Source organism: Magallana gigas, chromosome 6, assembly GCF_963853765.1.
Source record: "Magallana gigas chromosome 6, xbMagGiga1.1, whole genome shotgun sequence".
Taxonomy (NCBI): domain Eukaryota; kingdom Metazoa; phylum Mollusca; class Bivalvia; order Ostreida; family Ostreidae; genus Magallana; species Magallana gigas.
In genome coordinates, this window is record NC_088858.1 from 16,530,071 (window position 1) to 16,557,312 (window position 27,242).

The window sequence follows — 27,242 nt, forward strand, 5'->3', positions numbered from 1 at the left end:
CTTGCATCAATTATTATACGTACATTTTTTTCGAGAAGATCAAACATTATTTTCAAATGCACAGAAAGAGTTCCGGTTTATTAGAACCTTGTGGTAAAATTAGATACTAAATTGACAATTCAAATTTGCTAGTGATATTTCTAATCCAACCAAATACAGGTTCTAATGTACATGATTTCAGAATGATTTAAAGATTCGTGCTCGAATGGTAAATCGTTGGAGGGTCTGGAGCGATAACAGTCAGCGAAGAACACGACAAAAACACGCAGAATTCATCAAACGTGAAGCTGGAAATCGCCTCGTAATCACTTTCACAAATGATATATTCTTGAAATGAGCTGTTTTAAAGATCAGCGCACGCGCACAGCGGGATTAAATGAGATGATAAACCCGCCACTTGTCAAACCTTCCTCGTAAACCGTATGTTTACTACCGCTAGATCAGCTGCTTATACCACAACAAATGTGTAACAATTTCGTTTATAGCGACCCTTTTCCACATGTTACAAACCATTAAAAGAGTATTTCTTTTAGAAATAGTATAAGAATGTACCAAATAGAGCTTAAAGTTGTTTTCAAAAACAATGAAAATTAAGCATCCATATCTAATGCCTATAGTTAACAAGATAAAAGTTGTTGGGTGGATTGGATAGTTTTAAAAGAACTTTTCAAAAACATTTATCAGTCTCTTTTATCCTCTTGATCAAAGTAACATACAAAAGAGGGTAGCCATGTACAGCTTACAAAGGTAAAAATGAGTTATGCTATCAGTATGAGAGGAATCTCGGGGTTCTGTCGGCTTTGGTGTATCGCTTGCAATCCAGTATAAATATATCTGTAGTGGAGGGCATTTGATATAATGAGCTATGACAAGGAAGTGACATAGTACGGATACACAAGCTGTGTTCGACATGCTGAATTGGAGTGATTTCTCTCACTAGGAGTACACAGAGACAATTTCATGTGATTTCAAGAGTTATAGATGGTTGCACCTGTTGTATGCCCCAGAGGATTCGAACATGCAAGCCACCGAATCAAAGTAAGTTCTCTATTACAACTGTTTCACAAATATTTTGTTATTTTTACTGAATGGATACGAGTATTTATGAATGAAACTATTAATTAAACATCCTAGATAAAACCAAACAGCCTGATATTTCAACCAGATAGTTTAATCTGCAATGAAATGATAATCCGATTTAATCGAATGAAGCACAGAATCAGAGAGTTCGACCTTCTCCGCGTGGTATGCCTTCTTCCACATAATGTTTCTCACAATTCAACCGAACGCTAAACAGTAGCATCCTGCGAAACGGTTCCCGCGGACACGAGCCTCTTCGCTGTTTTGGATTTTATGAGACCTATTAACATACTCGATATCCTTAATTACGATTTTAATGACGAGTAACATGTTTGAAGCAACAAACAAAAGCCCCCTTGGTTTCATCATTAAACATATCAAGAAACAAGCCTTCTGACAGATGGTTGTTTGGCTTTGAACCAAATGATAAGCATGCGCACGTGGCGAAAGGCCGCTTAAGTCTCAGTTTATGTCTGGTAAATGTTACCGAAATTAATCGGATGTCAAATGCTGAAAATGCATGAAACGAGAAAACTCTAGGTACAGCTTCGTAAAATGTACATTCAAGGGCAGCTATATTGGTTTCCATGTGTTCTTTTAAGAAAACAATTTGTTTCACGTTGTTTACACTTTATGTATGAGGTGAATTGTATTCTGCAGAGGACTTTTATATTGTGTTATTAAATGTTCAAGTTTTATCAATGTAGTTCAGTGCGCTACACAAGCGTGGGTATTTGTACATGTACATGCTGAATATATTCAAAAAATACCGTCCAAGGTGTTTTGACATCGAAAAAAATTAGATGCATCGTTGCAATGAAAGTCAATTGCACAACAGACAATAGTTTTTATAAAAAAAATATTTCTAAATCGTACTGAAAATAAGTTTTATTCAGTGGATTTGTTGAAAGTGTGCAGGACCATATCACACGTAGAGAAACTAAAGCCAATTAAATCAGAAATTTCCCATCATGCTAGTAACTATTCGAATCATATAAATCATCTTATGACATGACCTTAAAACTCATACTGACTTTTCTCTATTAGGAAATAAAATAAGTAAATAAAAAACAAAGAAAATTAATTAAGACAATTAATCTTAGAGTTCTATCGACGCCAACGTTATCAAACATTGCAATAATATTTTATTAGCAAAGGGGTCAAACATCTGAAAAGATAGAATTTTAGAATACGACAGTGACGTGCACCTAGGAGGCGTTTTATACAAAGAGCATTCTGTCCAAAGTCATTAGTATTTGTCACAGAATGGAGGGTGCCAATTTTCTTTATTATCCGACCTTTTTTCTCTATTTTAGAACATCCACGAGGGATGATCTCATTTCATATAATATGGAATTTTATAAGCTATGTGCGTAATTGTTAATGATTGTCAGTTAAACATATCATTACCATTCCAGTGTACCAAAAATCTGTAATATCAATTATCTCTTCTAGATAGAACGTCATCTCTTTTATTGCAGTGACATCTAAGTTTTAAAAAAATCGTTTTTTACTGATTGCTATTTGTAATTGATATGAAACTATGAATAATTGCTCGTTTACTAAAAATAAAACCTTAAATAAATAAATAATTTAAATTTCAAATTTGACAGCACCGGAACTACCTATTTAATGTGATGCTTGCCTCTATTAAAGGCTTTTTGCACCAAACCTTGGTTTGAATCGCTGTGATGCTACATTTTGGAATGATTCTGAAATCAAACAGCGTGGCAAAGAAGCCATGCCCTATATACATGTATGTTCGGAAAATAATCTTTAAAAAAAACTATAAATTTTACGAAATTTTAACAAAATTTCTTTAATTTAACCTTGAGAAATTAAGCTTATATATACATATGTTGCATTATCATTGAATGCTGTTAATCGTAGATGTCCATCCATATCAATTGGAATTTAAAAGAACCAGAAACTTAAATTTATTTATATTACCAGGTACCTTGCAATGTTCGAGGAATCCTCTCTCTCGATTTTAAGAGAAGAATGTGGAAATAAAGAATTTTTTTCTGGCAAAGTTTGGTCAATAAACTTTCGTTTTCGTTATGTCTATAAAACACCTGCGAAATGTGATCTGGATAATGACATTTATTTTGAGCGACCCTGTAACAAGCCGCAGATACTCTGGGTGAACAGAAGATCTAAGGAAAAACGTGCCTTCGTTTCGTCATTCCTCGTGAAATGTTTATAATGTTCAATATCGCGTGCAAAGAGAAATGCACAAAAACCACCTGCACATCGGTTTAGAAAACAAAATTGTTTACTTAAATCCCAGATGGGCTGCTATAAAATTGACTTCTTGGAGCAGTTTAATCGTATGATTCGATCCGGATGGCTAAAAGATGTCAAAATATTACCACACGTGCTGTTGGCAAACCTAGCATACAGGTGGTTTCCCGCCAAAATGTTATTTTAGTGTGAGTTTGTTTTAAAATGTCCTCAGGCATTCCTGCATCAAACAAAATTTTCCGAAAAAATGAGGATAAATGAGGGGGAAACCTTTCTCTGCCCTCGACTCGATCTTCAGCTGAAAATTAAATGTACTCACCGATTCTTGGTGGATGTGATTATTCTATCCGCGTAGTCAATATCTTAAACAGATTAAGGAGAATGATAAAACACGAGAAGATAAAAGAAAGGGAAAGCAATGAGCCATGTCCGTGCTCTATCTGTAGTAATGTGTTAAAAAGGTGTAAAGATTCCCATCTGGATCTGCATCTCAATGATGTTTCCCATCCTTCCCCGTTAGAAAGGGAAATACACCGAGTGGGAACTGCTCCATCAGCTGTAGTGGGGGCAAGGGGTGAAGAAATTCCACGGTTGGTTACAAGGAAACTCCTCTGTGTATGGTTTGCGACTTGTTTTGTTTAAGGCTAGCTTGAACTTATTATCCCAACTACGTATACACACCACAATGCATTCCTGATTTAAATTGATATAAATTTAAAGCAGTTCTGAGGAATTCGCTTCCTCTTGTTAGTTCTTGGTTCATTGTTTCTGAAATATGGTCTATTTTTCTGTGGAGTGCACAGACCGATTTACTTATTTACACTGATACGTTTTTATACACCTTTTAGCTAAAATTTACGCATGTTTTTAGATTTGTGAATAGAACTTAGTATACTCCGAGAGATCTCATTATTCTGAAAAATTTGGCGCAAAGCGACACAAGGCACAAAATCTGGCCCACGAAAACAACGACGTACGACGGTTTTATTCGATAAGAACTATGTTTAATTTGCGGTAATCATGAACTTGCACAGCAATTTCGAAAATTGTATAAAAGATTGGAAATTTGCGTGGTTTAGGAGGCGTGTGTGGCAAAATATTTAAGGAAATTTACATTTTCATATTTATATCTGGTACAGGTTATTCTTTGAAATCGCGAAAATAATAGATTTCTCGGAAGTAACAGTGATGTAAAATTCTTCTAAAGTAATAAAACATGTTTATATTGTATCAATATTCAAGACATGATTTTTTCATATTTAAAGAATAACAAAATTCCTTTCAAGTTCAAAAAGGTAAATTGCCTTTCGACATTTTAAGACATTTCTTAATGTATCAAACGAATTCCAATTACTCCACTGCAACTTTTTTGGTTGAAGTGACCAAAACCGTCATTTTTCTACAGCTCGCTTTCAAAGTGCGATAACATAATCATTCAAAATTAAAGAAGTTTGTTAATCAGCATCACGATACTAAACCTTTCCATTTATCTTAGTGCTACAACGACAGGATATATGTTAATAATAGAAAGGCAGAAAACAAAAAAATCCCCTTCTGATGTTTGACATCCAGATATTACATTATTCATGGAACTCATTTTTCAGCGAGTTAAATTCAATTTCTTACTTTCTTCTTCATATTTTAAAGCTGCTTGGTCCGATTTTATATCAAATTTTATGCACGCTTTTAAACGATAGTTATGCTAAGTATATGTATAATAATAGACATTGCAGTAGTTTTCCCAAGCCAAATTTCAATGAAGAAAAATACGTACAAAATTTGCTAACAAAACAAACGACATAAAAGGGGTACCGCGTTATTTCGCCTCATGTTAAAGTTCACCCCTGACGACGAGACGGGTATGGTTGTATTCCGACTTTGACATCGCTTTAAATAAAGGTCGAAATGATCAGACAAATTACAAATAAACATGTGTATGTTTTGTTCGCTAATATTTCTGAAGTTTGCTTTCTTTACAATCGATGCATAGCATGGGGGTTGAATAACCCCAATTATTCGGGGGACGAAACCAAACGGTTTCCTTTTCTAAATATCCCCGTGTTGCATTTTGGTTTGTTTTTTCGTTTGCCCAAAAAGAAATTATTTTTATTTACTTTGAATATTTCTAACTTTGAAAGGAGACTGATTCTGCTGATGTAAATAGGAGAAAGTCATTAACTTTCTAAGATAAATGGTTTGTATAGAAAAAAAAATTGATACTGTAATAACTAAAAAATCGGACCAAGCAGCTTTAAAAACCTTTCCGTAAGTTCCAATTTTGCAGAGTACCCGCGAGTACTTGTAGGTAGTATATTATATAAAAAGTCCTTGTTTGGGATGGTAAGAGTTGAAATTGACACCATCCCTCGAAAACCATTAATTGTCAACCGACGCGACCCTCCTAAACAGGCACTATTTATTTCATTATACTGAATGTCTTTTTAATTTTTCAAATTGACTTCTTTAGGAATATGACTTGAATTCTACGGCGAACCGTATGCACATTTAACAGTTCGTTTTATGATACTTTTATGTTAAATACTGAAATCTGATTGGTTTAGACGCAGTTGGTAATCCGTTCTATTACCCTCAGCGTTAGCAACACACTTGGCAACGGGTAACACAATGAATTGTTACATGTGCGTAAATTATGCGCGTACGGTTCGCCATAGAATTCACTTCATCTCTATATAAAAGCAGTAAAATTTTCTATAAAATCAAGACATTCAGTATAATAAAATAAATAGTGCCTGTTTGGGAGGGTAACTGTTGAAATTGAGACCCCCCGAAAACCATTGTCAACCTCCGCTTCGCGTCGGTTGACAATGGTTTTCTCGGGGTGTCAATTTCAACAGTTACATTGTACCCTCCCAAACAGGCTCTATTTATACAGTGTTACCCATTGCCAAGTGTTTTGGTAACGCAGAGGGTAATAGAACGGATTATAAACTGCGTCTAAACCAATCAAATTTCAGTATTTAACATTAAAGTATAATAAAAATATATATTTCTTCACTGATTAACTATTACAAGCGTTGTGCACAGGTGGTTCACATTAGAAACGTTTTAATATCCCTAAAATAATTCTTATATTCATTAAATGAAAAAAAATCGACTATGAAAGATCACAACTGATCTCAAAACAGTTGTCATAGTTACATACACTAAAGGTTGCCTTCGCAATCAAAAGGTCATCATCTTTGCGCTACAAAACTAGGAATATTTAGTAACCAATCTTTCCTTGTGAACTAATTTTCCTCCTCGAAAGGACGTTCAACAAACAAGAAGAGACCCATTATATATATAAGAAGTGTTATTCCTATTTGTTGAGTCATGAAATTAACGTATACTGATATACCGTGATGTAATTGGAATCTTATGACATGTCCACAAAAGTTTTCTATAAAAAGTTTAAATAGATGTCATACCTTGCTTTTTTGCATCTGAAATAAAATATCATATTGTGTAATTACCTGAAAATAAATCGAAATAAATTAATCGTGCTCTCTCTCTCTCTCCAGGAAACTAACTCCTTAATCTTCAGTTATAAACATTAACTGGTAACTGATAGAACAACACAAAAACGATATTTTTTTTTTACAAATACATGTATAAGTAAAAGTCACGGTATATAGATCAAAGGGACATTCGTCTTTCAATAAAAAATATTTCTAACAAAACTGTTACTAGAGTTATAAGGTATTTTCATATATTTTTCAGTAAGAGAGTATCAATTTTAATCTATGCTTAATTGATATTATCTTTTGTCAGAATATTTCAAAGAGACATATTATAATCCACAATTTTCAAGATGGCACTTTTATTACATAATTTTATGTTCGCATAGGCTGACATGTATCTAGCAAGAAATTTTAACGTAGTTTAATCGAATTGTACAACAATTTATTCTGAATCCCCATTTCATTGACTTACCATTTTTAAAGTTCTCTTAACGCTTATACATGTACATCAAAAGTATACTCTATAAAAATATCTTCGTAAACAAAGAAGACAGATTTCTTTATTAATGATAAATGAAGCTAAAAACCATGACAAACAATTAATTTTGATACCAGGTTCAGGATAAAATGTGTTACGAGTTCTTTTTTTCTCTCTTATAGTCTAGCAAATTGTGAACTTGGTGACAAAATAAAGAATTCCAGACATAAAGGACGTGGCGTCCGCCAACGAACCAAAAAAAGTTTATAAAACCCCTTTATTTGGTGAATTTGCAAGCTGATTAGATACAATTAAAACAGGAAAAGTAAAAAAATAAATAAATAAAAGAACTTGGATGAATAGAAAGGTAAAGTTTTGTTTTTACACGACGTTTTAAGCTCGTTACATTTATGCAATACAATTATAATTAATTTACAAGTTGAAGCATTACTTAAAATAGTTACTTTAAATAGATTGCAATCAAAATTAAAATAAGAAAATATTTACTATTGTGATATATTGCAACTAGAAGCTTCGGATTATTTTAGCACTAATTGTTTTGTTACTATTTTTTTAAATCTAGTATCATGTAACACAGCATAATTGCATGCAATAAGAGAATAATCATTTGGTTGATTCCATGTCGTCTTCGTTGGGAAATACAATGGGTTTACCAAAAGGTCGGTCCTTTCTGTGATAGGCTTTGAATAAGTGGCGAAACGTTTACACTTGAGGCCATTGGGCAGCATGTACATCTGTTCTTTATCTTGTCATCACCGAAAAAGTCTCATACCCCCACCCCCTTTCAAATTTCAGTTTGAGAAGGAACAAGTTAAGTGACTGCATGCGTCTATAAAATTTGTTTGTTGCGTACAGGATTCAAAACCTTGTCCTTCCGCACAAAATTTCAGCCAAAATAAGTCGGTAAACCTGGTTTCTTTCCCTAGTTATAAGTGAAATATCATTATGGAGGTAAACATCGAATTAACCCTTATACATTATAAAACAACAACAAACCCATCATATTTCTAGACTTCTGTCCAGTCTCTGATATTAATGGTTATTGACTACTTCTCAGCATAGGTGGCGTAAGAATTTCCTGACAGTTATGACCAGTCACGTAGTGGACCCAACGCCCCCGCGAACATTTGACGTCCATTACGATATAACCCACCAGCATGGAAAGACCATTGACTCAGTCGAATAAGGGCTAGTCTATGTGGTTAAAACAGAACATCAGATCGGTTTGGTATTAATTGATGACCTTATTTCATGTCATTTGTTTGTAAGACAAGCCTAATCAATTAGCAGTGTAATGGTGCGTGATTTATGGAGAAAACTAAATGTTTACACTTTGACGGGGCTTACACCGGAACAACGAACGCCATTTCCCATTGGAAACTTAAAACCGCAGAGTTATTTTATACGTTTTGATGTTTGCTCATTGGTGGTTCAGTAAACGTTTTTATGTATCTTTTCGTTGTGTTCTGTATGAATTGTCTGGAGGTTTTATCGTGGTCTTGTTTCATCCTTAAAACAACTGACAAGGTCACGGTTGGGGTCAGCAATGCTAAGTGTATATGTCTTATCTGTTTGAAACAGATTCGCTATTCCTGTGTTTCATGTTTGTCACTTGCGATATTTGCAGCGATATTTACACAGTTCCCCGCTCTCTGTAAATTGCAGCGCACCTGCGCATGGAACTAGCATCAGCCAAAAGTAAGATGAAACCGATTCTTGCAATTTTCATGGAATTTATTACTATTGTTGGTACATGATATATTTACGTCACATTAACATGGGCGCATGCTGTGATGAATGAAATTATTTTTTAAAGCGACAAAGAAAGCATGGATGTTTTGGTTGCGCGGTGAACATAAAACAGATAAATGTTGATGTACAATAATCTGGCGCTGGTAATCTACGTTAATCTGCTACACATCGCATCATCGCAGCTGTCTCGCTGATCAAAAACACGCCTAGCATTGCAGCATTTCTGACATGATCCTTGCCTCTCTGCACCTGTACGCCGTGCGTAATTGAGATATTGATTGGAATATTTCATATTTCATTCATAATTTTCCGTTATTTGGTCTTTCTAATTCTTGTTTTGGGATCCTGCCTGCTCTATACTTGTGCTATCTTTCACTTTATCAATGTGTAAATTGAGATAAATTACGAAAAAATAAGTGTGAACATAGTTTGACAATTTTAATTAATTTTGTGTGTATTCAAATTAGTAAGGCGGTCGGGAAGACACACCGATTATATTGTCCTAGACTGTTATTAAGATGCTAATATCAAATAGAGAAATGTCTAATAAAAAGCGTAAACTAAGCTGAACAAAAGACCACGCTTGTCAGCTACTGATAGTATCGCGCCTACATCTCATCATAATAATTCAAATAGCATGATCGATGTGTGAAAAATAGCAAGATATTAGATGCTACGAAAGTTTTCATGATGTTTTAAAAGCAGGTTAAAGTATAGAAGTAAATAATGAAGAAAAACAGGTGTGCTCGGGAGATATTTGCGCCATCTATCAATGTTGGAATGCAAGCGTCGGACAGCAAGGATTACGAATCAACGTATAATCAGCGCTTAATATACATATCATAGCAACCCAAATATACTTTATCACAATAGAATTGTAATTACATTGTAGTCAGTAACAGTGTGATTATGTAAAAAGGTAAAAGCTTGCGAGTTTTGCCGGTAAGTAGATAAAACCTTCCCCGAACACGTGCTCTCTCCACTACAGGTGTTAAGGTGTTTCTCTTTTGTAAAGCTCGTGTTTAAAGAAAGAAGGGAGCATCCATTTAACTTCTTCAATGTGTTTTCCTTCTTCGAATGGCATCAAAGACATTTTTAATGAAGAACAAGATAATACTGTCACAATTTATCATTTACAGGAAATGCACATTCGTCGGAAAATGGAAAATAAATCGGTCTGGCTTTTGCAAATCTGTACTAAATCTTGAAAGAGAAAGGTCACATGCACCCGAGGAATAAATTGATTATTTTTATAAGAGTTTTACTAGCAAATCCTTATTTCAATATACTTGCATACAGGTGTGTATCAAAAAAATTTACTTCTATGTAAAAAGGTGTAAGAAATCACTCTAAAATATACAAATTGATTACCAAATATTTTTGGCTGAATTGTTGTTTAATGTCCTGTTCAGACGTTTTCATTTCGACATTACAGGTGGCGATGAGAATCATCACTGTCGAATTTCCAATAACGTATTCTACATTCTTCCTTCAGCCGTTGCAGCAGAAGACCATCTTCTCTCCCCCCCCCCCCCCCCCCCCTCGATGTTAACTGAATAACTTCTTTTCTAATTAGCCACTTTTCTAAAAAGAAAAATAGCCATTTTTAAGAAACATCACCCAAAAGTACATGAAAACGGTCTCCTCCTACCTAAATTTTGTATATTCGTGAAGATTTGTCGGAAACCAGGACACAAAGCAGTCTTAGACAACTACGCCGTTACCCCAAAAGGGTTTTGAATTAAAACTTTTGATATACTACTCTAGTATCTACTCTACGACTGCTGTTGCTGTTTTGTCATTGTAACCTCATTCGAAATACCTATCTGACTCTTCGTGAAAACCATCTTGCTGAATTTTGTTTGTCGCTTAATGAGCCAAATTGATGGTTCGAGCAAATTGCTTAAGGTTGCTCACTACACCTTGAAATAGTTCCCCAACAGCTCAAATCAGCAAAAAATTGCTTGATTATGATAGATAAAGTAATGGATAAGAAGCATGTGTCAAATAGACGAAAAAATAGGCAATTTTGGATAAAATATGTGAGTCGAATTATATTTTACATTGTAAAAATCTTAATGAAAATAATAATACCGTAATAAAATACATGTATATTCATTTTGGACTTTCTCTTGAAGTGTTATTTTTAATGTGCTGAATGAAGGGTTTCAAGTCTGTGTGTTTCTTTGCCTGCTTTTAATCATTGTATACATGGTCTATTTGTTTATTTTATTAGTGTTTGTGTTTACCGTTTCTATTTCTTCCCTTTTCATCATCCGGAAGACTCTGAAAGGCACTACAAAACATCTACAAACGAGTAATGAATATTCAAAGACCTTGAACCACAAACTTTCGAGTTGGCGCCCAAACTTAGAATCTATTCAAGACTTTCATGCTTGAAGTTCATTTGTAAATACTACAAAATTAGTCACCATTAATACCGTGCCTTTCGCCTCTGATTACGATGCTTGGACTGACGTCTAGTGCATACGCTTCTTTCATTGACAATACTATTGTTTGAACGTACATACCAGAGATTATGAATATGAATATTTCCATTTTTATTAAAAGATTAAAAAAAATTACCTTTTTTGTGCTCAAATTCGGTGAATTCATAACATAATGTACTCTAAGGCGGTGTCATGGATTTTCGCGGAATTAATCTTCAAAAAAGTGTTTTATCCTATTGGTATTCATATAAACACATTGTTTGGCAAAAATTACTAAAACTTGATGTTTGGTGGTACTGAACATGACATCTGTCATTCGATACAAAATCAATGATATTTACAATGTAACTTTTCTCGGAAAGATTTTGGTTTTAAAATTAGACTTTTTTCATCTTGTGACAAGAATATATATATAAACACGCGGTTTTACCAGGATTTGTTTTTCAATATTACTTGCAAACTTTTAATAATATGTCATCTTTTTACCATTATATTTGAATTGATAATCAGTTTATTTAGTGTATGGAGTAGAGATCCTTATGTACAGTTTGGATCTCCACCTAGTTTGGATCCCCACCTAATTTTTTCACACAATAAAGGTTATATAAAAAAAAACCAAACCAACCAAACAAACGAAACAAAACAAAAAAATCCCCCAAAACTTATGAAGAAACAAACTCACATTTCAAGACACATTATTGTTATTGTCCTTATTTTTTCTATCTGAAGAGCACTGTTAATATTGCCAAATACTAAGTCTTCATATTATTTATATGTACTTTTCTTTTGTAAAGCTTTTTTGTCATTCGAAGTTTAAGAGACATAAATGGCCAATACATGTTATAGTACTAGTCCTATAACTTTCTACGTGCCTGCTAAATTGAATTCACTAATCCTACAAAAATATAAATATTTGCACGGGTAACATTTTTTTATTGATGTTTGATTCAACATGATCTTCATTGAGATGAAGAAAAATAGTATAAAATGGCAGTGACCCTGTATCCTCTCTATACTATATCAAGATTTGACTTAGCACTTATAGATATCAATGTAGATAAGAGTAATATTCAAAATATGATCACCTTGTTGAAACCTCTCAAATTTTCGAGGAAAAAACAATACAAAGTTAATAAAAGATCAAACGTAAAAGTAAACTTAATTTCTCGGAAATAAAGGTGTCTCTTGTCTCCTGAAGAGCGCATGCTTTTGAACTCCTACGTGATGGTATTCCATTCCACATTTACATAAAAAAGAAGCAATATATATAATTCAACAGCAACTAGGATCTCGACTTTTTATAAACTGATATAAAAAATTGATTATTGGTATGTAGAATCCACTCTAATTTTTAGATAGGTCTTCTTTCTCTTATCAACGGTTTGTACTTATCCCTAAATATTTTGTTGTTTTGATTTTTTTTTTTTTAGTGTGAAATTGTACAATTTATAATAGAGAAGTCCAATATCTTCATCAAGAAATTTGATTCGAACACTCGTTTTAGGAGAGCTCCAAAGTGAAATTTTGCTAGTTATACAGACTACGCAAAATTTGTACAGCAACGTGTGGGTGACTGAAAAATGAGACGATCGCGTTAAAAGCGGTATTAACTCCTTTAAACAATGTTTGGACCGATGTAATACACCTTAAATCTTTATTCAAAGGTGACACACAACATGCTGGTAGTGACCTGTTGCCAGCTGTTCAAAAGACGGAGTTACATCCATTTCGTTTGCTTGCTGAGGATTTCCTGCACTCTTCCGGCGGTTTTGTTTGTTATTAATGAGGTGTCCATTGGGTCCTAGTTCACGCCAATTATATCAGGTGTGAAGTGAGACTTAAACAAAAGTGTCACTGAATATTTGACTGTTTATTAAACGATGAAGGGTTGGCCAGGTGTGTGACCCAAAAAGCGATTCGAGACTACTTGATTACGTATAATTCTCATGGTCAAAAGTCTGTTTTATCTTGAAGGGAATTTACATTGAGAATTATCTATAGATATTCATAATCACTTAAGCGCTCTTCCAGTGTGGTTGTGCCAAATATATATCTATATAAAAAATGAGAATTTCTTCTCTCGTTTGTATAACGGTTTATAAATAAGACACTTGGATGACACTGCATTCCTTTGCGAAAGCCAAGTTGCTGCGTGAATGATCTTATGGAGAAAAATCGTAACAGATGTTTTCTTGAGAAGTTATTTTAGAGCTGCAATGTAAACATATACATTTCTGAAGACTGACCAATCCCAATCAGTATGCAAAATGTACAAAATAACGCACCTTGCCAACGCACACGGGCGGACATTATAAGGCTAGATCCGAACTAAACTTGCCATTGCTCAATAATCTATCTTTAATGTAATAGGGGAATGGATTAAGAAAACCACCTGGGGTTGTAAATAGGAAGGGTTCGGAACTCGAACCTATGTAAGCATCAATCAACAACACCTGAACGATATGGCCTCCCATTCCTATCTTTTTGTTTCTTGTCAGGAGCTTCCTGTGTCAGTGTAATTTGTCACGACAGAGGCCATATACTGTGGTGAAGTAGTTACAACTTATTTAGTACTGTATTTGTACTAATCAGTGGTCTAGCGCCCCACTTAGCTTACCTGGGTTTATACTGCTTTTAAAGTAGACATGCCTTCGGCTTTGGACAAAACAGGAACATCGATTCTTAAATTATTTTTTTTTGGGGGGGGGGGGGGATACTTAGATTGTAAATTTAAAGAAATAGATAAACAAATATGTTATCAATCAATGGAAGTATTAAACAGGAAGTCTATTCAAAGAATGAAGAATTCGCGGTGTGCATTTCATATATTATCATGTAGATTAAAAAACCATTATAAAACCAATTAGACCTTTTTGCAAAAATATATAAATACACAACAGATTCCCTAGTAATCAAAATTACCTACTAAAGGTCGAATTTGATATGAAGTAAGATTCACGATTGATAGTTCATTTCATCAATGAAGAATCAAAGTACTCTAATGTTCGAAGCACGTTCACGGTTTTACGATGAAAATTTCATGCAGCATTAATAGCACGAGCTTGTATCATGCCTTTCAGTAAATACCTCTAGAATTTTTATGCAATCTAATTGGCTTGTGCCTTACAGTTATTAGAAGAAAGGAAGCCCCGAAATTTGATAACTTAAAGAGATAGTTAGAATAAATGCACATGTATGCAGAGATAGCAACTTTGGTGCGTTAGAACCACAAAGTTAAAGTAGTAAGGTTTCTTGTGACATTGTTTTACTGGTTCATGCTGAGATATTTCTATAAAGTATCCCACCAGACATGGGTTTCTTCGGATAGTTTCGATACCTTTGACACCGAGAGGAAGCCTACCATTTAGAAATGCGTTGATACTGTGTTCTTGATGAACTCTGTTGTAATATACGTAGATATATGTACACCAGGAATGCGTAGAGACAGTGAACACATGGTGTTATAGAGATAACTAATTGTTTCAGGTGACACAATGTTTAAATGTATATAAGATGACAACGGGTCATTTTTAAACAGCCTCTGAGTTACAGTATGATTTCTTCTAAATTTAATTGAAAATTGACGACCTTTTAGGAAATATTAGAAATGACTTTACATCGTTTATATCACAGAATTTATTTCATATATTTCGTATATACTATATGTGGTGCCATTTTAAATTACTTTGGATTATGCAAGTCCAAACTTGAATAAATTTTAGCAGTTTGAAATCCATTTGACGTACCAATGCTTATTTTGAATCCAATCATGACAAAACAAAATGAAATTATGCTTTGAAATTAACTTTCGTATAAAGATATGTTTAATACCCATATGTTTTGAACAGTATACTTTTTTTCTATTCGTCACAAACGTTGTTTACTGAATTTCAATCTAAAAATGATTTCATGACAATAGAATCTAAGAGGGATGATATAGGCTAAGTTATTCCCCCCACATTCTAATTGATTATCAGAGCACTCCTTCGTTTCATACAACAGCAAACTGCACAGTGATTTTAAACTGGGCTTGTTTTTCTGGTTCAGAAATTACAACTAATTCGAAAGAATAAAAACATTGAGTACACAAATTCTCCCTCTACACAGTTCAGGGGATTTCTCATCACGAGTTGTGAAGGATAAGTAGATATCGTGCTAAATAGGATGTCAAAGCGAGGCAAATTTGTTTCCTTCCGATAAAATATTCAATTACACGTTTTTCCGATAGGTATGTCTCATTTCTTTTGGTGCAGTTTGCCTTCAATCACGTAAATCAATTCAGTTTTATTCATCTAAATTCTTCAATTGTAGAAAAATAATAACTTATTCTAACAAGATTTGTATTCCTGATCTACTCTGTAATTCTGTATATTAACGGGTTTCAAAAGAATGAATGCGTCATGATCTTTGGACTGTTGTGTGTTACGTTTGACCTTGGATCTTATAGTCATAGGTCTCTGTCCCTGCTTTCTCTTCCTTCGATCAGTCATCTCTTTGGGAGGAGAATTCCGACTACGTATATAACTGTGTGTTGGGATATGCGGAGGGAACTTGAAGATTTTCTCTCACAATAAATGTTATCAAACTTGAAAGATGGGTGTCTGTGTTATCTGATTTCGCACAAAATTCGGAAACGAATTTCATTAATTTGATAAAGTTTCTTCTGTTTTTTTTGCAGTAAGGTTAAAAGACCTTGACTTCAATTTGAAGAAGGTTGATAAAGTCCTCATTTCAATTTTGGACACGAAATGATTTCATTCCTAATTTAGAATTCTTGAGATAAGTTGGCACATTCCATTTATATCCCATTTGTTTTGGCAAAGATTATGACGTATACAATAGAGATGCTCTTTTTCAATGCCTTAATGAAATTAATGATAATTGTTAATAACTTTAATGTTTCATAATTTGCTAATTAAAAAAGCTCTTTCTTACGATAACAATAACGACGGTGTTTGTTTTGGGGGGGGGGGGGGGGGGGGTTCGAATTCGGTGTATATAATACTACTTTTTAACATAAAAGTTATATAAAGATATCTTTCTAATTTTTACGTACGTTCTGTTTCTTAACTTGAACTTTTTAAACTGATGATTATATAAAGGATTGAATTTCAGAGACAAATAATAAAAAGTGGAGCTGAAATTTGCACTCTAGATAAAATTCATTACAATTTCGTTCCATTAATCATGTTAAGTTGATCGAATTGTAGGGAGAATATATCTGTTTTGTATTCAAATGATATCTGAAATAGTTAATGTGTCGCTTCTTAAATACTTCCCTACTGCATGCCATTTAATTAGATGACTGTAATTTGAAAACTCTATGTCAAGATATGGTTGAATAGAAAGAACGGCACGTGGGTGTATGCTTGTACCTGTTGGGGGGGGGGGGGGGGGTTCTGCATTGTGGTCAGTATGTTATTTACAAGAGAATATGCTATAAGTGAGTCCATCTTGCACTTCAGTGCATGTAAACGGTGATCATGAGCAGTTATGTAAATTTAATCATCATTTCAAGATCGATTTGGAAAACTATATTTTACTTAACTAAAGTCTGTCCCAAGTTATTACTTCCATCACTTTTTGATGATTTTTTAATAAAAATACGCATACCTGTGAAAGAAGTACAATTAAAATCCACGAAATGGAAACTATCCAAGATATCTTCAGTGACAAATTATCTCTTTTAACTCATAAAAGTTTACATAAACGAAAACAATTTTCTTACGGAGATTTTAATGGGAAATGTTTACATCTTTTCTCCATTCGGAAGTACTCGGGACACCTCGCACACTTTTTCAACGTTATCATCCGGGCTTAGTTATGGCTGTTGCAATGCAAAATCCCCATAGACTTTCTATTTTGGGATGTGTATTGAAACCTGAAGCGGTAGAGGGGGCGTTTCAAAACAGATAATCTGGACATTTTTCATATTTGTGGATGAACGTAGTTTAAGCACAAAGGTATTTATTATTATCGAAATATCTAGCGAAAAGTGGTGGAAGCAAAAACTCGGGACAGAGTATGTACACTATATTCTTATATAATAAGTCAGGACAAAGATTATGGTTGTACATGTACACAATTAAAAAGATGTAGTTGCAACGGATTTACATACAGCATGCTTGTATCAAATCACATTCTTATAAGCAAAAAAGCATTTTTCAGAGATACTATTAGAAAAACTTTATAACTATTTAAACAGCCTAATTGTATCGCAATATATTGAATGATATTTTCTTACTTTTAGCACTAATATAAGAAATGAAAAGGAAGTAGAAACCAAAAATTAAAAACATTATTATTATTAAATTACTAATTATAACATTTTCTCGCCAAGCCTGGTACATGAATCTACATCTGTATTTATCCATTTATTTGTACATACAGATGGATTACCGTCCAAAATCAATATTTTGCACGATTATTCAAAATAAAAAAAGAGTATTAAAACAGCAATATCCTGAAAAAGTGTGCATCTTGTAAATCCAGATGTAGGATTTTTAAATTATGGTATAAATTGTTACCTGCATTTTCAATGAGAGTCATCTCCCCTTCTACTTGATGTTTCCTGTCCATTATTAAAATCGACCCGCCTTTTAAGTTTAAAAAATGGTGATTTTTTGGTAGAAAGTCTTTCAACTAAACGTCATAACAATGTAAAGCGCTGTTGAACAGAAACAACCTTTAGTAACTACATGTTCTCCATCAGTATATTGTAGGAAATCGAACGAGGCTTAGTGAGAATTTCCTGGATTGGGAAAACGTGATGAGATTTTGGATAAGATAGGAAATCTTTAAAAATCAACACTGTCATTTTGATTTTATCAATAATTATGCTTTATCCTCCTATAACAATAATTTAGTGTTATTATGTTGTAAATTCTTAACATAATTATTCTTTTGCATAATTTATGAATCTCTCTTAATCTACCTGTGTGTCTCTGTCTGTCTGTCTGTGTGTCTCCCACGATGTACCTTAACCTGTCTACTAAGGATTGACGTACATATGAATGTAGCATACAGTGTACCAATACCTATTTCCTAAGGGTCGGTTTCCGGTGTTTTGTGACTGTTTTACACCCATAGGTGGGCTCTATAGATCTAATTACATCTTGTTCTCATTATAGATTAACGCTAATATTGCACTTTTCTCCTGTGAACTTTAAGTCATCGATACACTAAATTTCACTTAGAGGCATTGACTTCTGATAATTATAACAATGTTGGTAGTAAATTATCATTTTAAACCAATGTGTTTAACTTGCAGGATATTGTATCGAACAAAATGTTAGAATTTAGATTTTGAGTTAATTGCAGAAGTTGTGTTATGTAACCAACTCTCTCTCTCTCTCTCTCTCTCTCTCTCTCTCTCTCTCTCTCTCTCTCTCTCTCTCTCTCTCTCCTTGTTCTGATCTTCCCAAAATATTACATCAAAGAGTCTGTATATCATGCAAATTAAATGACAGAAAGCTATGATCGATCGATTATTTTGTTATATTACATGTGTAACTGAACATTTGAAATGATGAATGGAGATCAAATCAAACCACGTGTTGGAAGCGTTGTTGTTTAATTATCGCATGTTTTGACTAATTCTATTCACATGCAGCAATTCGTTTTCCGGGTTCAATATTTTTCATGTCGTGCTTTAAGACGATTCTTTCTGAGAACGAGCCACGAGTTTTTGGTGTGTTTTTTGGTCTGTTTTGGTATGATAATGAATAATTGTTAAGAATTAAAGAGATGATCTTTATGTTTTTTTATGTCTACAGTCTTCAGCATTCCTTTTTTATTATTTTAAGGTGAAGGCGAGATGAACAGTTCTAAGAGCTTTTTTAAATGTCAAGGATTTAGATTAGAAGAGGGGTCAGGCGTCGAATACTTTTGCTAAGAAACTTTGAAGAACATGTTTTTATTCATAAAGATTTCAGCAATATCGTGTTCCGGGAATCAATTGAATGGTAATGATATTTTAAGAAAAAAAGAAGAGAATTTGATGTTGAATATTCATTATTTTGGAGTGTACCATAAGTTTCAGAAAATCTTCAGAGAATTCTTTTGCATATCTTAGTTACATCCTTGTGTTAAATTACAGAACTTTGTTTGAGTTGAAGTTGTACCTCCAACCTTAACAAAATATACATGTTTACAGCCTGGGGGTTTTTTAGAATGATCTTCATGACAAATTCCAATCATATCTGTCAAACATACCCGCTTTCGTGTCCAGGTAATTAAACAACAAATTTTCAATTTGTCACCAAGGCATAAAAAAAATTCTTCCCGCCGATAAAAGAGGATATTTTTACGACTGTAAAATCTGGTGTGTAATAGAATTTAGTAATAGAATTTAATTGGAAATGTACACTACTGATATATACCTTCAGGACACATCTGTTCGATTTCTATCTCTTTTCCTCTCTGTGAAATCAAACGTGACCACCTAGACGCAACGCCACTCTCTGAAATACACCTGTAACGCAAAGTAGTCTCTTTTTTCTAAACATTCGAACAAAATTTAATGAATAGACCTTCCGCCAGATGTTATACCCATTGTTCAAAGGATATTCTACACCTTTTTGGATTATCTTTAACTATTAATCAAAATGGTAAGCTTTAATTTTTCGTTTTCTCTTGATCGTTTTAAATATTTTGGGTCTTCCATTTTCTACTACTCAAAGAAAAAATATATAATGATAATAATAACTAAATTTAACCGCCTAAATAATTGAACTCAAATAATTCCCCGACAGTGTTAGGAATTCTCGCCCATTCTAAAAAACGTCAGAGGCTCAATTTTAAGGAAAAAATCTGATTCTGAAAATTGCCGGTAGTTACGTCTGGGCCTCTTTTAGAAAGTTAACAAGAAACAATTAAATTTTATTGCAAACAGAGAGTAGGCTTTCAAGTGTGCTCCTCGTTAGCTAGATATTTGTAAAATTTCTGCTTTAATATGCTCTTCAGTCTTTGACATAATTTTTTACGATAGTGTATACGCAGGTAAATATAAATAGCGAAAGGAAGAATTTAAAACATCTATGCGCGAGTTTTTCAAATATTTCAATGCACTTATGCAAGACTGGTACTTTTTTTTTTTGGAAATCCCCTTTAATTAATTACAGTACCAATATTCTCGCAGATGTGTATTTAATATAAATTTGATTAAAAGACATTGTGAATTTTTAAACATATTGCATGCTTTAAACACAAGTAATTAAATGTCCATTGTAGGAGTATTTTTTATTTCTAACTGTACTAATTGGCGGCAATTAGTTCTTCTAAAGGACCGACTTTAAAGCCCTATTATATGGCCATAGTATGCCACGCGCTTCTTACACAAACAAGGGCCGTCCGAAAAAATAGGTTCCCCGGGTCGGGTTCTGATTGGATAACTCTTTTAATTAATTTGTTTGTATAAACCAATTGATCTAATTTAATTTAGATTGGTAGTACGAGTAAACTGTTAATTGATAGTAGCCTTCGCGCGTGTCGACCAAACAGAGGTATCTTGATTCCAATTTTTTCCTCAGAAAACTCCTTATTCCGTTTGACATTTTAAACGATGTACTCAAATTATTACAAGGTATGTCTTTAATTGCAAGGAAAATTTATTATTTAGCTTTATTTTTAATGCATTTAAGATAAAAGTATGCATTATTTTGTTTCATTGGCCATAATATGGTTAAGTTAGAAATAATAATTCGAAGTATTAATTTTATAAAAAAAACCAAATCGTTTTAAAGACATTTTATAAAAATATTCCATCCTGTATCAATCCGATTTAAGCATATTTTTCATTCGAAAGTCTGTACCGTTAAACATATCGGTCTTTAAAATTGGCGTGTTTTCATCGTACATCTAACATTTTTTTCTTCTCACAATGAAAAAAATAAACGGTGTACTTTTAATTTAATTTCATTGGCCCTTTTTTACGAATATCATGTATACCGGTGGGCAATATTTGTGGTTTCTCCGTACGAAAAGCAATAAATAAAAATACACGGTACTCGATAATTGACAGACGCTTAAACGCGTGCGCGACCCGCCCCCTCATTAGTATTCATGCTTTCTAATATATATGAGAACACACTCTACATTCTTAGACATATTATAGAAATTGACATTAAGGGATTATACGTGAAACGGGTTCTCATTAAAGTAAACGATTATCATTTTGACCGGAACTAGTAATGAACTCTATAGACTGTTGATACTTTACCAGAAAAGTTTAAAGGCAGTGGTGGATGTTTTAAAAGCGACGGCAACTTATTAATGCACACGTATTTCTCTTCTCAGTCTAAACCACCTGTTCTTCGATAAACATGATTTATTAATACGGTTATTTAAACCTTATCCGGTTGAGAATGTGCGAGCAATCAGAGCTATTTTCGTTGAGGAACAAATTTAGATTCGGGATTTACTGACTTGGACAAGCAGTTGGGAAAACAACCTCTCTCTATACACACGGGATTATTTACTTTCTGTATATTTGGAATTTATAGAAGAATGTGCTATGACATTAAATAGGGGAATTAACAAACTGATGGACGCCCGTGAAGGAACGAAGCTCTCTATAAGTGTAAGTAGCGGGACTAAAGGGAAAATATCCCGGGGGTAGTGGTTTTCAGCACAAATATTGTGCTGTCATTCAACATGTTTACCTATGATAGACATCAATTACCATATTAGAACGTTGTCAAACGCACTAATTAAAATTAGATCTGTTTTGGGTCCCGAGGGCCAATGATACAACCCTTACTATCGCCACAATGAATGGTCGCGGTCATCAAAACGCGAAAACTAAGTGGCCTCGTGTACAGTGCTGTATGCCTGTGATAAAACGATTTGTAAAATCACTCTGTACAGTCTTAATCGGTTTCTGCCCTGGGCTTGTGTATTATGGTTGAGAAATCATCATGTTCAAAAATGAAATCTTCTATTCAGGGGGGAAAAAGGCAAACAAATTGTTGAAAAATGGCGCTAGGAATTATTCCAATCTGTAAATTCAAATATAAAACACCTGTTGGGTTTACAAAAGCTTTAAACAGTGTTAAATCAACATTCGATTTTTCAATAACACAATACTGTTAAGAAAATCTTTCGTTGACTTTTGAGACCTCGATCAGCCGTTTTATTGACACACGATGGTTTAAATAACTGTTTTCAATTCAAACACAATTTAAACATTATCCATTGCGGAAAAAACACGACTTTATAAGATCAATTTATTTAAATTAAAAATTGCACACAAGTTTTAACTTGGAGAAGTCGAGTAAAGGAGTAAATTGTTCTACAGCAGACAGACTGCCAAAAAATCAAACAAATGCGGCAGCTTCTGGTGGTACAGGGTGGTTCAAAAGTTCCTCTCAACTTGAGGAAACCAGAAACTGAGGGGGAGGGGGTTCTTTTGTTGTGATGACAATATTGAAAAATATGGCCTTGATTGAGAGGATGAAATGAATCCCCTGCTCGATACAAGAGTTATCAATCATGCTACACACAAGTGACACAATCTGTCTTCTTAGCTCCATCTGCTGTTTAAGTAGAGTAAAAAACCTGGTTGAACGTAGAATGATATTAATGAATTAAAAAATGCCGACAGCAAAACGCCTGTCATTTTGAGAGTAAAAAAAATGGGAAGAAAGAAAGAACCGGTGGCGGGTCTTTGGGTATTATCTAACAGAGAGGCCTTCCCTCACAAAAGCACCGATTCCAGCATAGCACCGTTGGTTGGCATTAGCTATTGTAACAGTGAAAGCGGCTAGATAAAGACAGGGCAATGTTTAATCCACTAAGCTACCTAAAGTCCCTCTGATACTATCTAACATATAACAAAAACTCATTTAAGCGACATCAACCTTTTTTTCACATTAATGAAAAACCACGAGACTCCTGCTTTTACACCCAATTTCCTAAATGCCCATGAGACGTGCAAATATCCACCTACAGTCTCTTTTTCGTGTATTTAGGCTTTAACAATAACTGAAGAATTTGATAGATTGTTTAGAATACAGAAACGAATCTCTGAAATCAAATATTCGCAAGCATTCCAGAAGTAGCAGTTTATTGATGCGCGCTTTTGAACGTCGCGTGACGACAGTTGAAGCGGTAACCCCCGAGATTCGACCCCGAGTACAAACCGGTCTCAAGTTTCCGTCACTCTATCTTTTACCCACCCTCCAATACCGACATCGTTCTCGCTGTTCCATACCTAAGCATTTACAATATCTTTGTGTGTACATGCATTCTTTACCAGTGTTTAACACAATGATCTTTCCACACTTTGAACAATCCCCCGACGAAGCCCTGGAATTTACTTGGGGGTAATTGTACATTAGGAACAGAATTCTGGATGGATTCTCGCGAGCAATGAAATACTTTCCTATTAACGAGGATGTACCCTGCCTCCTCTTAGTTTCTGCTTGATAAAGCAAAGAGCTCTACACTAAGATTAGTTGATCTTTCTTTTATCACATCGTCAGCGAAGATTAGTCGAGGAGAGCGCTTTATAACTCTTTCGAACGCCCCGCCTAATTTAAACAACACACAGTTTTTGTTTGATCGCTTTGCCTTCATTCATGTCCCCTTTTACCAACATGGATCTAAAAAGCACTTTCTCATTTGTTTTCTTCCTCTTATCTCATTTTCTTCACAGGAATATCACGATTATTTTCTCATCCTTTTCCTCCTATATTTTCGGTTCGCGAAAAGGTTACCAACCTTCTAGATTTATTAAATGAGTTGTATAGATTTACTTTTTTTTCTTTATTATTGACAATCTCTACTGGATGATAGAAAAGAGTAATTAAAAAATATATATATATAAATAAAACACCACCAATTAATTAAAAGCTTGCGTTGGACACGTTTAAAATTGAAATAGAGGAGAAATGTATACAGAGCACTCCCCATTAAGATACACCGTTGATTAGAGAGTAAAACTAGATACTTCTAGGCGTTTGAAGTGATTGTTTTGTTAATCCGATATCTCCAGCGCGTCATAAAACAAATTCTGCAGCTAATTCCGAGCAGATTATTGACTGGTCTCACTTCGTCCACCCACCAACACAACGTGAATCACCGAGCTTTTATAAATACATACCCCGGTCCATCACATAGCTCAAATTCTGATGGGATCACCCTATTGAAACAAGGCACTGACAACAAAAGAAAATCTCCATTCATCGATAAAAAAGTAAATAAGTCAATAAAGACACAGTGACGCAAAGCTTTGTTTATGAAACATGTATTTGAACAGGTTTTTAAATTTTTGTTTAATCAATGTATCTACATGTGTATTTTAGAAAATAAAAGTTGACCGGATTCCGTTTGGGGAGATTACGGGAATGGAAAGTTTGGATTTGATTTTTCATTCCGGCATATTCTATAATGGCGTTTCTTTTCTTTTACAGGCATTTTCACAATGAAATTCAGTCGACGTGGTTTTATATTGCTGCTAGCGTGCATCGGGCTGGCCGGGACTACTCCCCCTACCCTCCTAGAATCCGCTTTTCCCTCCCATTACGACGAAAATCGCCGACGAGAGATCATCCAGGCTTTTGAGAAAACTTTCTTGCATCTCTTTGGATTGAAGGAGCGACCAAAGCCCAAAAAAGACATTTTTATTCCACAGTATTTATTAGATCTGTATGAAAAACATAGTGAAGACCCGGATTCTCTGGGAGAGAGCGTCAATGTCAGAAGACGCGGGGCGGGATCCGCCAATACAGTTAGAAGTTTTCTCCATAAAGGTAATAAAGAAATTTCGAATCTAGATATCATCAATTATGCCAACTATGACATTTCACGAATTCGCGGCATTCCTAGCCAAAGATGTAAATTATTTGGTTTATTATATTAAAGAGTATAAATTCATAATCAAGGAATTGACAAGAGAATCCATTTATATATATGAAAAAGCCTTACAAAACAGGTCAAGATATTTTGCCATTTATAATTGAATAAGTATTTTTAACCTGATTTACATATTTCTATAAAAAGTTGAAAGAAATAAATGATTTATGCATATAATACACAAATATGGTTTTCTTAGTTATTTTTGAAATTCAAATGGAATATTCAAAAGTCTGTCTCAATCTTCATTACAAGGACAATTGGATTTAGTTTCAAATGTAAATTCTAAATAACATTGAAATATGTTTAAATCAGATATGAATGCGTGTAAGAGGGGAATTCTACAAATGCCATATTTCTTCAATTTGCTTTGAACTTTACCATAAATTAAAACATCCAAGACAAAACACTTATAAATTTAATATTTTATTTTGACAGAATTGAATACTGACGTCATCAGTATGGCGGGATGCGGTGATCAGAACTGTGCCCATTTCTACTTCAATGTGTCGTCCATCCCCGTCGAGGAATCTTTAACTGGTGCTGAGCTAAGACTCTTTGTTGATCAAAACAATGAAACAAATCCAGTTGGGAACAGGAAACAGTTCAGACATAAAATAGAAATTCACGAGGTTCTCCAACCGGAAACCGCGAATTCTGAAGCCATAACGAGGCTGCTGGATGTTCGTCACGTGGGAGGGAAGAATTCATCTTGGGAATCTTTTGACATTCATCCAGCAGTATTAAAATGGAAAAAGAATCCAACATTAAATCATGGATTAAAAGTCCGTGTGTTGTCATTTAAAAACAAACCGTCCACAGACTCAGTGAAACACGTACGTTTACGACGTGACGTTGAGAGTGTTGAGGAAGCGTGGCATGAGAGACCTCTATTGGTGACCTTTACGGATGATAACCGTGGGTCACGGACTAAGCGAGCAACTAGTGATAAAAAAGTGAAAAAGAATAAGAAAAATAGAAAAAACAAAAATAAGCGAAGGAAAAATAGGAAGAAAAATAGAAAAAATAAAACTAAGAGGAAAAAGTATAACAACCAGTGTCGTAGGAAGGAATTAAATGTAGACTTCAAAGCCGTGGGTTGGAACGATTGGATATTCGCGCCACCCGGTTATAATGCGTATTATTGCGATGGTTCGTGTCATTGGCCGTACGATGACCACATGAATGTGACCAATCACGCAATAGTCCAAGACTTAGTGAACTCCATTGACCCTAGGGCAGCCCCAAAGCCCTGCTGTGTACCCACAGAACTCAGTTCTTTGTCCTTGTTATATACTGACGAACACGGCGCGGTGGTGCTGAAAGTTTATCAAGACATGGTAGTAGAAGGCTGTGGTTGCCGGTAGCCTTCGTATTGACCCAATAACTTGTTATTGTTATAATTGTTGTGATATTATTTATTTGCGAAAATGGATGAACATGTGTGTCACGTGTGTTCCAGGTGTGTGTTCGGAAGCTTCATGTTGCTCATCAGTTTCCCGTTCATTGACAATCATATCATGAATTTTATCATTTTTTGCATAAAATTAAAACTAATTGTTATGATTTTGAAAAAAAGTTATTTAAGTTCTCTTTTTTTTGTATTACTGTACTTATATGGTTAAAAACTAAAAATAAGAAACAACCATATACTCTTGCTGTGTTTTATTTCTGTCAAACACTTTTAAAAAGACACTAGGCAAGAAAAAAAATGAAATAGATGATAATCAGCTCGTTTGAAAAGCTGTCAGTGCACAGAAGGTTAATGGGAAAATTTCAATAACCTCTCTTATCAAGAAAAGTTCTGGTTCTCCACAAAAAAGGACGGGTTTATATATTTAGCTTTAATTTAACGCTTATATAAGAAGACTGGTAGACAGGCTAAAGGTTATAGATTGTTTT

General features: G+C 34.2%; 1 protein-coding gene across 5 annotated transcripts; it reads left to right on the forward strand.

Annotated features, from left to right (window-relative positions):
- Positions 1 to 913: 913 nt before the first annotated feature.
- Positions 914 to 26,988, forward strand: LOC105333366 (bone morphogenetic protein 2). 5 transcript variants are annotated; one of them, XM_020069356.3, is made up of 3 exons: positions 914 to 1,038; positions 24,899 to 25,237; positions 25,779 to 26,988. In XM_020069356.3, the coding sequence occupies exons 1-3, from the start codon at positions 999 to 1,001 to the stop codon at positions 26,705 to 26,707; spliced, it is 1,308 nt and encodes a 435-aa protein (XP_019924915.2). In that variant the 5' UTR covers positions 914 to 998; the 3' UTR covers positions 26,708 to 26,988. The 5 variants fall into 5 exon arrangements, with proteins under 5 accessions (XP_019924915.2, XP_065943830.1, XP_011434597.1 ...); XM_066087758.1 differs by lacking the exon at positions 914 to 1,038 and adding an exon at positions 19,978 to 20,095; XM_011436295.4 differs by lacking the exon at positions 914 to 1,038 and adding an exon at positions 20,940 to 21,069.
- The last annotated feature ends 254 nt before the right edge of the window (positions 26,989 to 27,242 follow it).

Bases quoted from the DNA above. Each gene is read 5' to 3' on its own strand.
- LOC105333366 (XM_066087758.1), top strand. From the start codon at position 20,008: ATGAATAGACCTTCCGCCAGATGTTATACCCATTGTTCAAAGGATATT. The intron at 20,096-24,898 runs GTAAGCTTTAAT...TTTCTTTTACAG, and splicing joins TTTAACTATTAATCAAAATG to GCATTTTCACAATGAAATTC. The intron at 25,238-25,778 runs GTAATAAAGAAA...TTATTTTGACAG, and splicing joins TAGAAGTTTTCTCCATAAAG to AATTGAATACTGACGTCATC.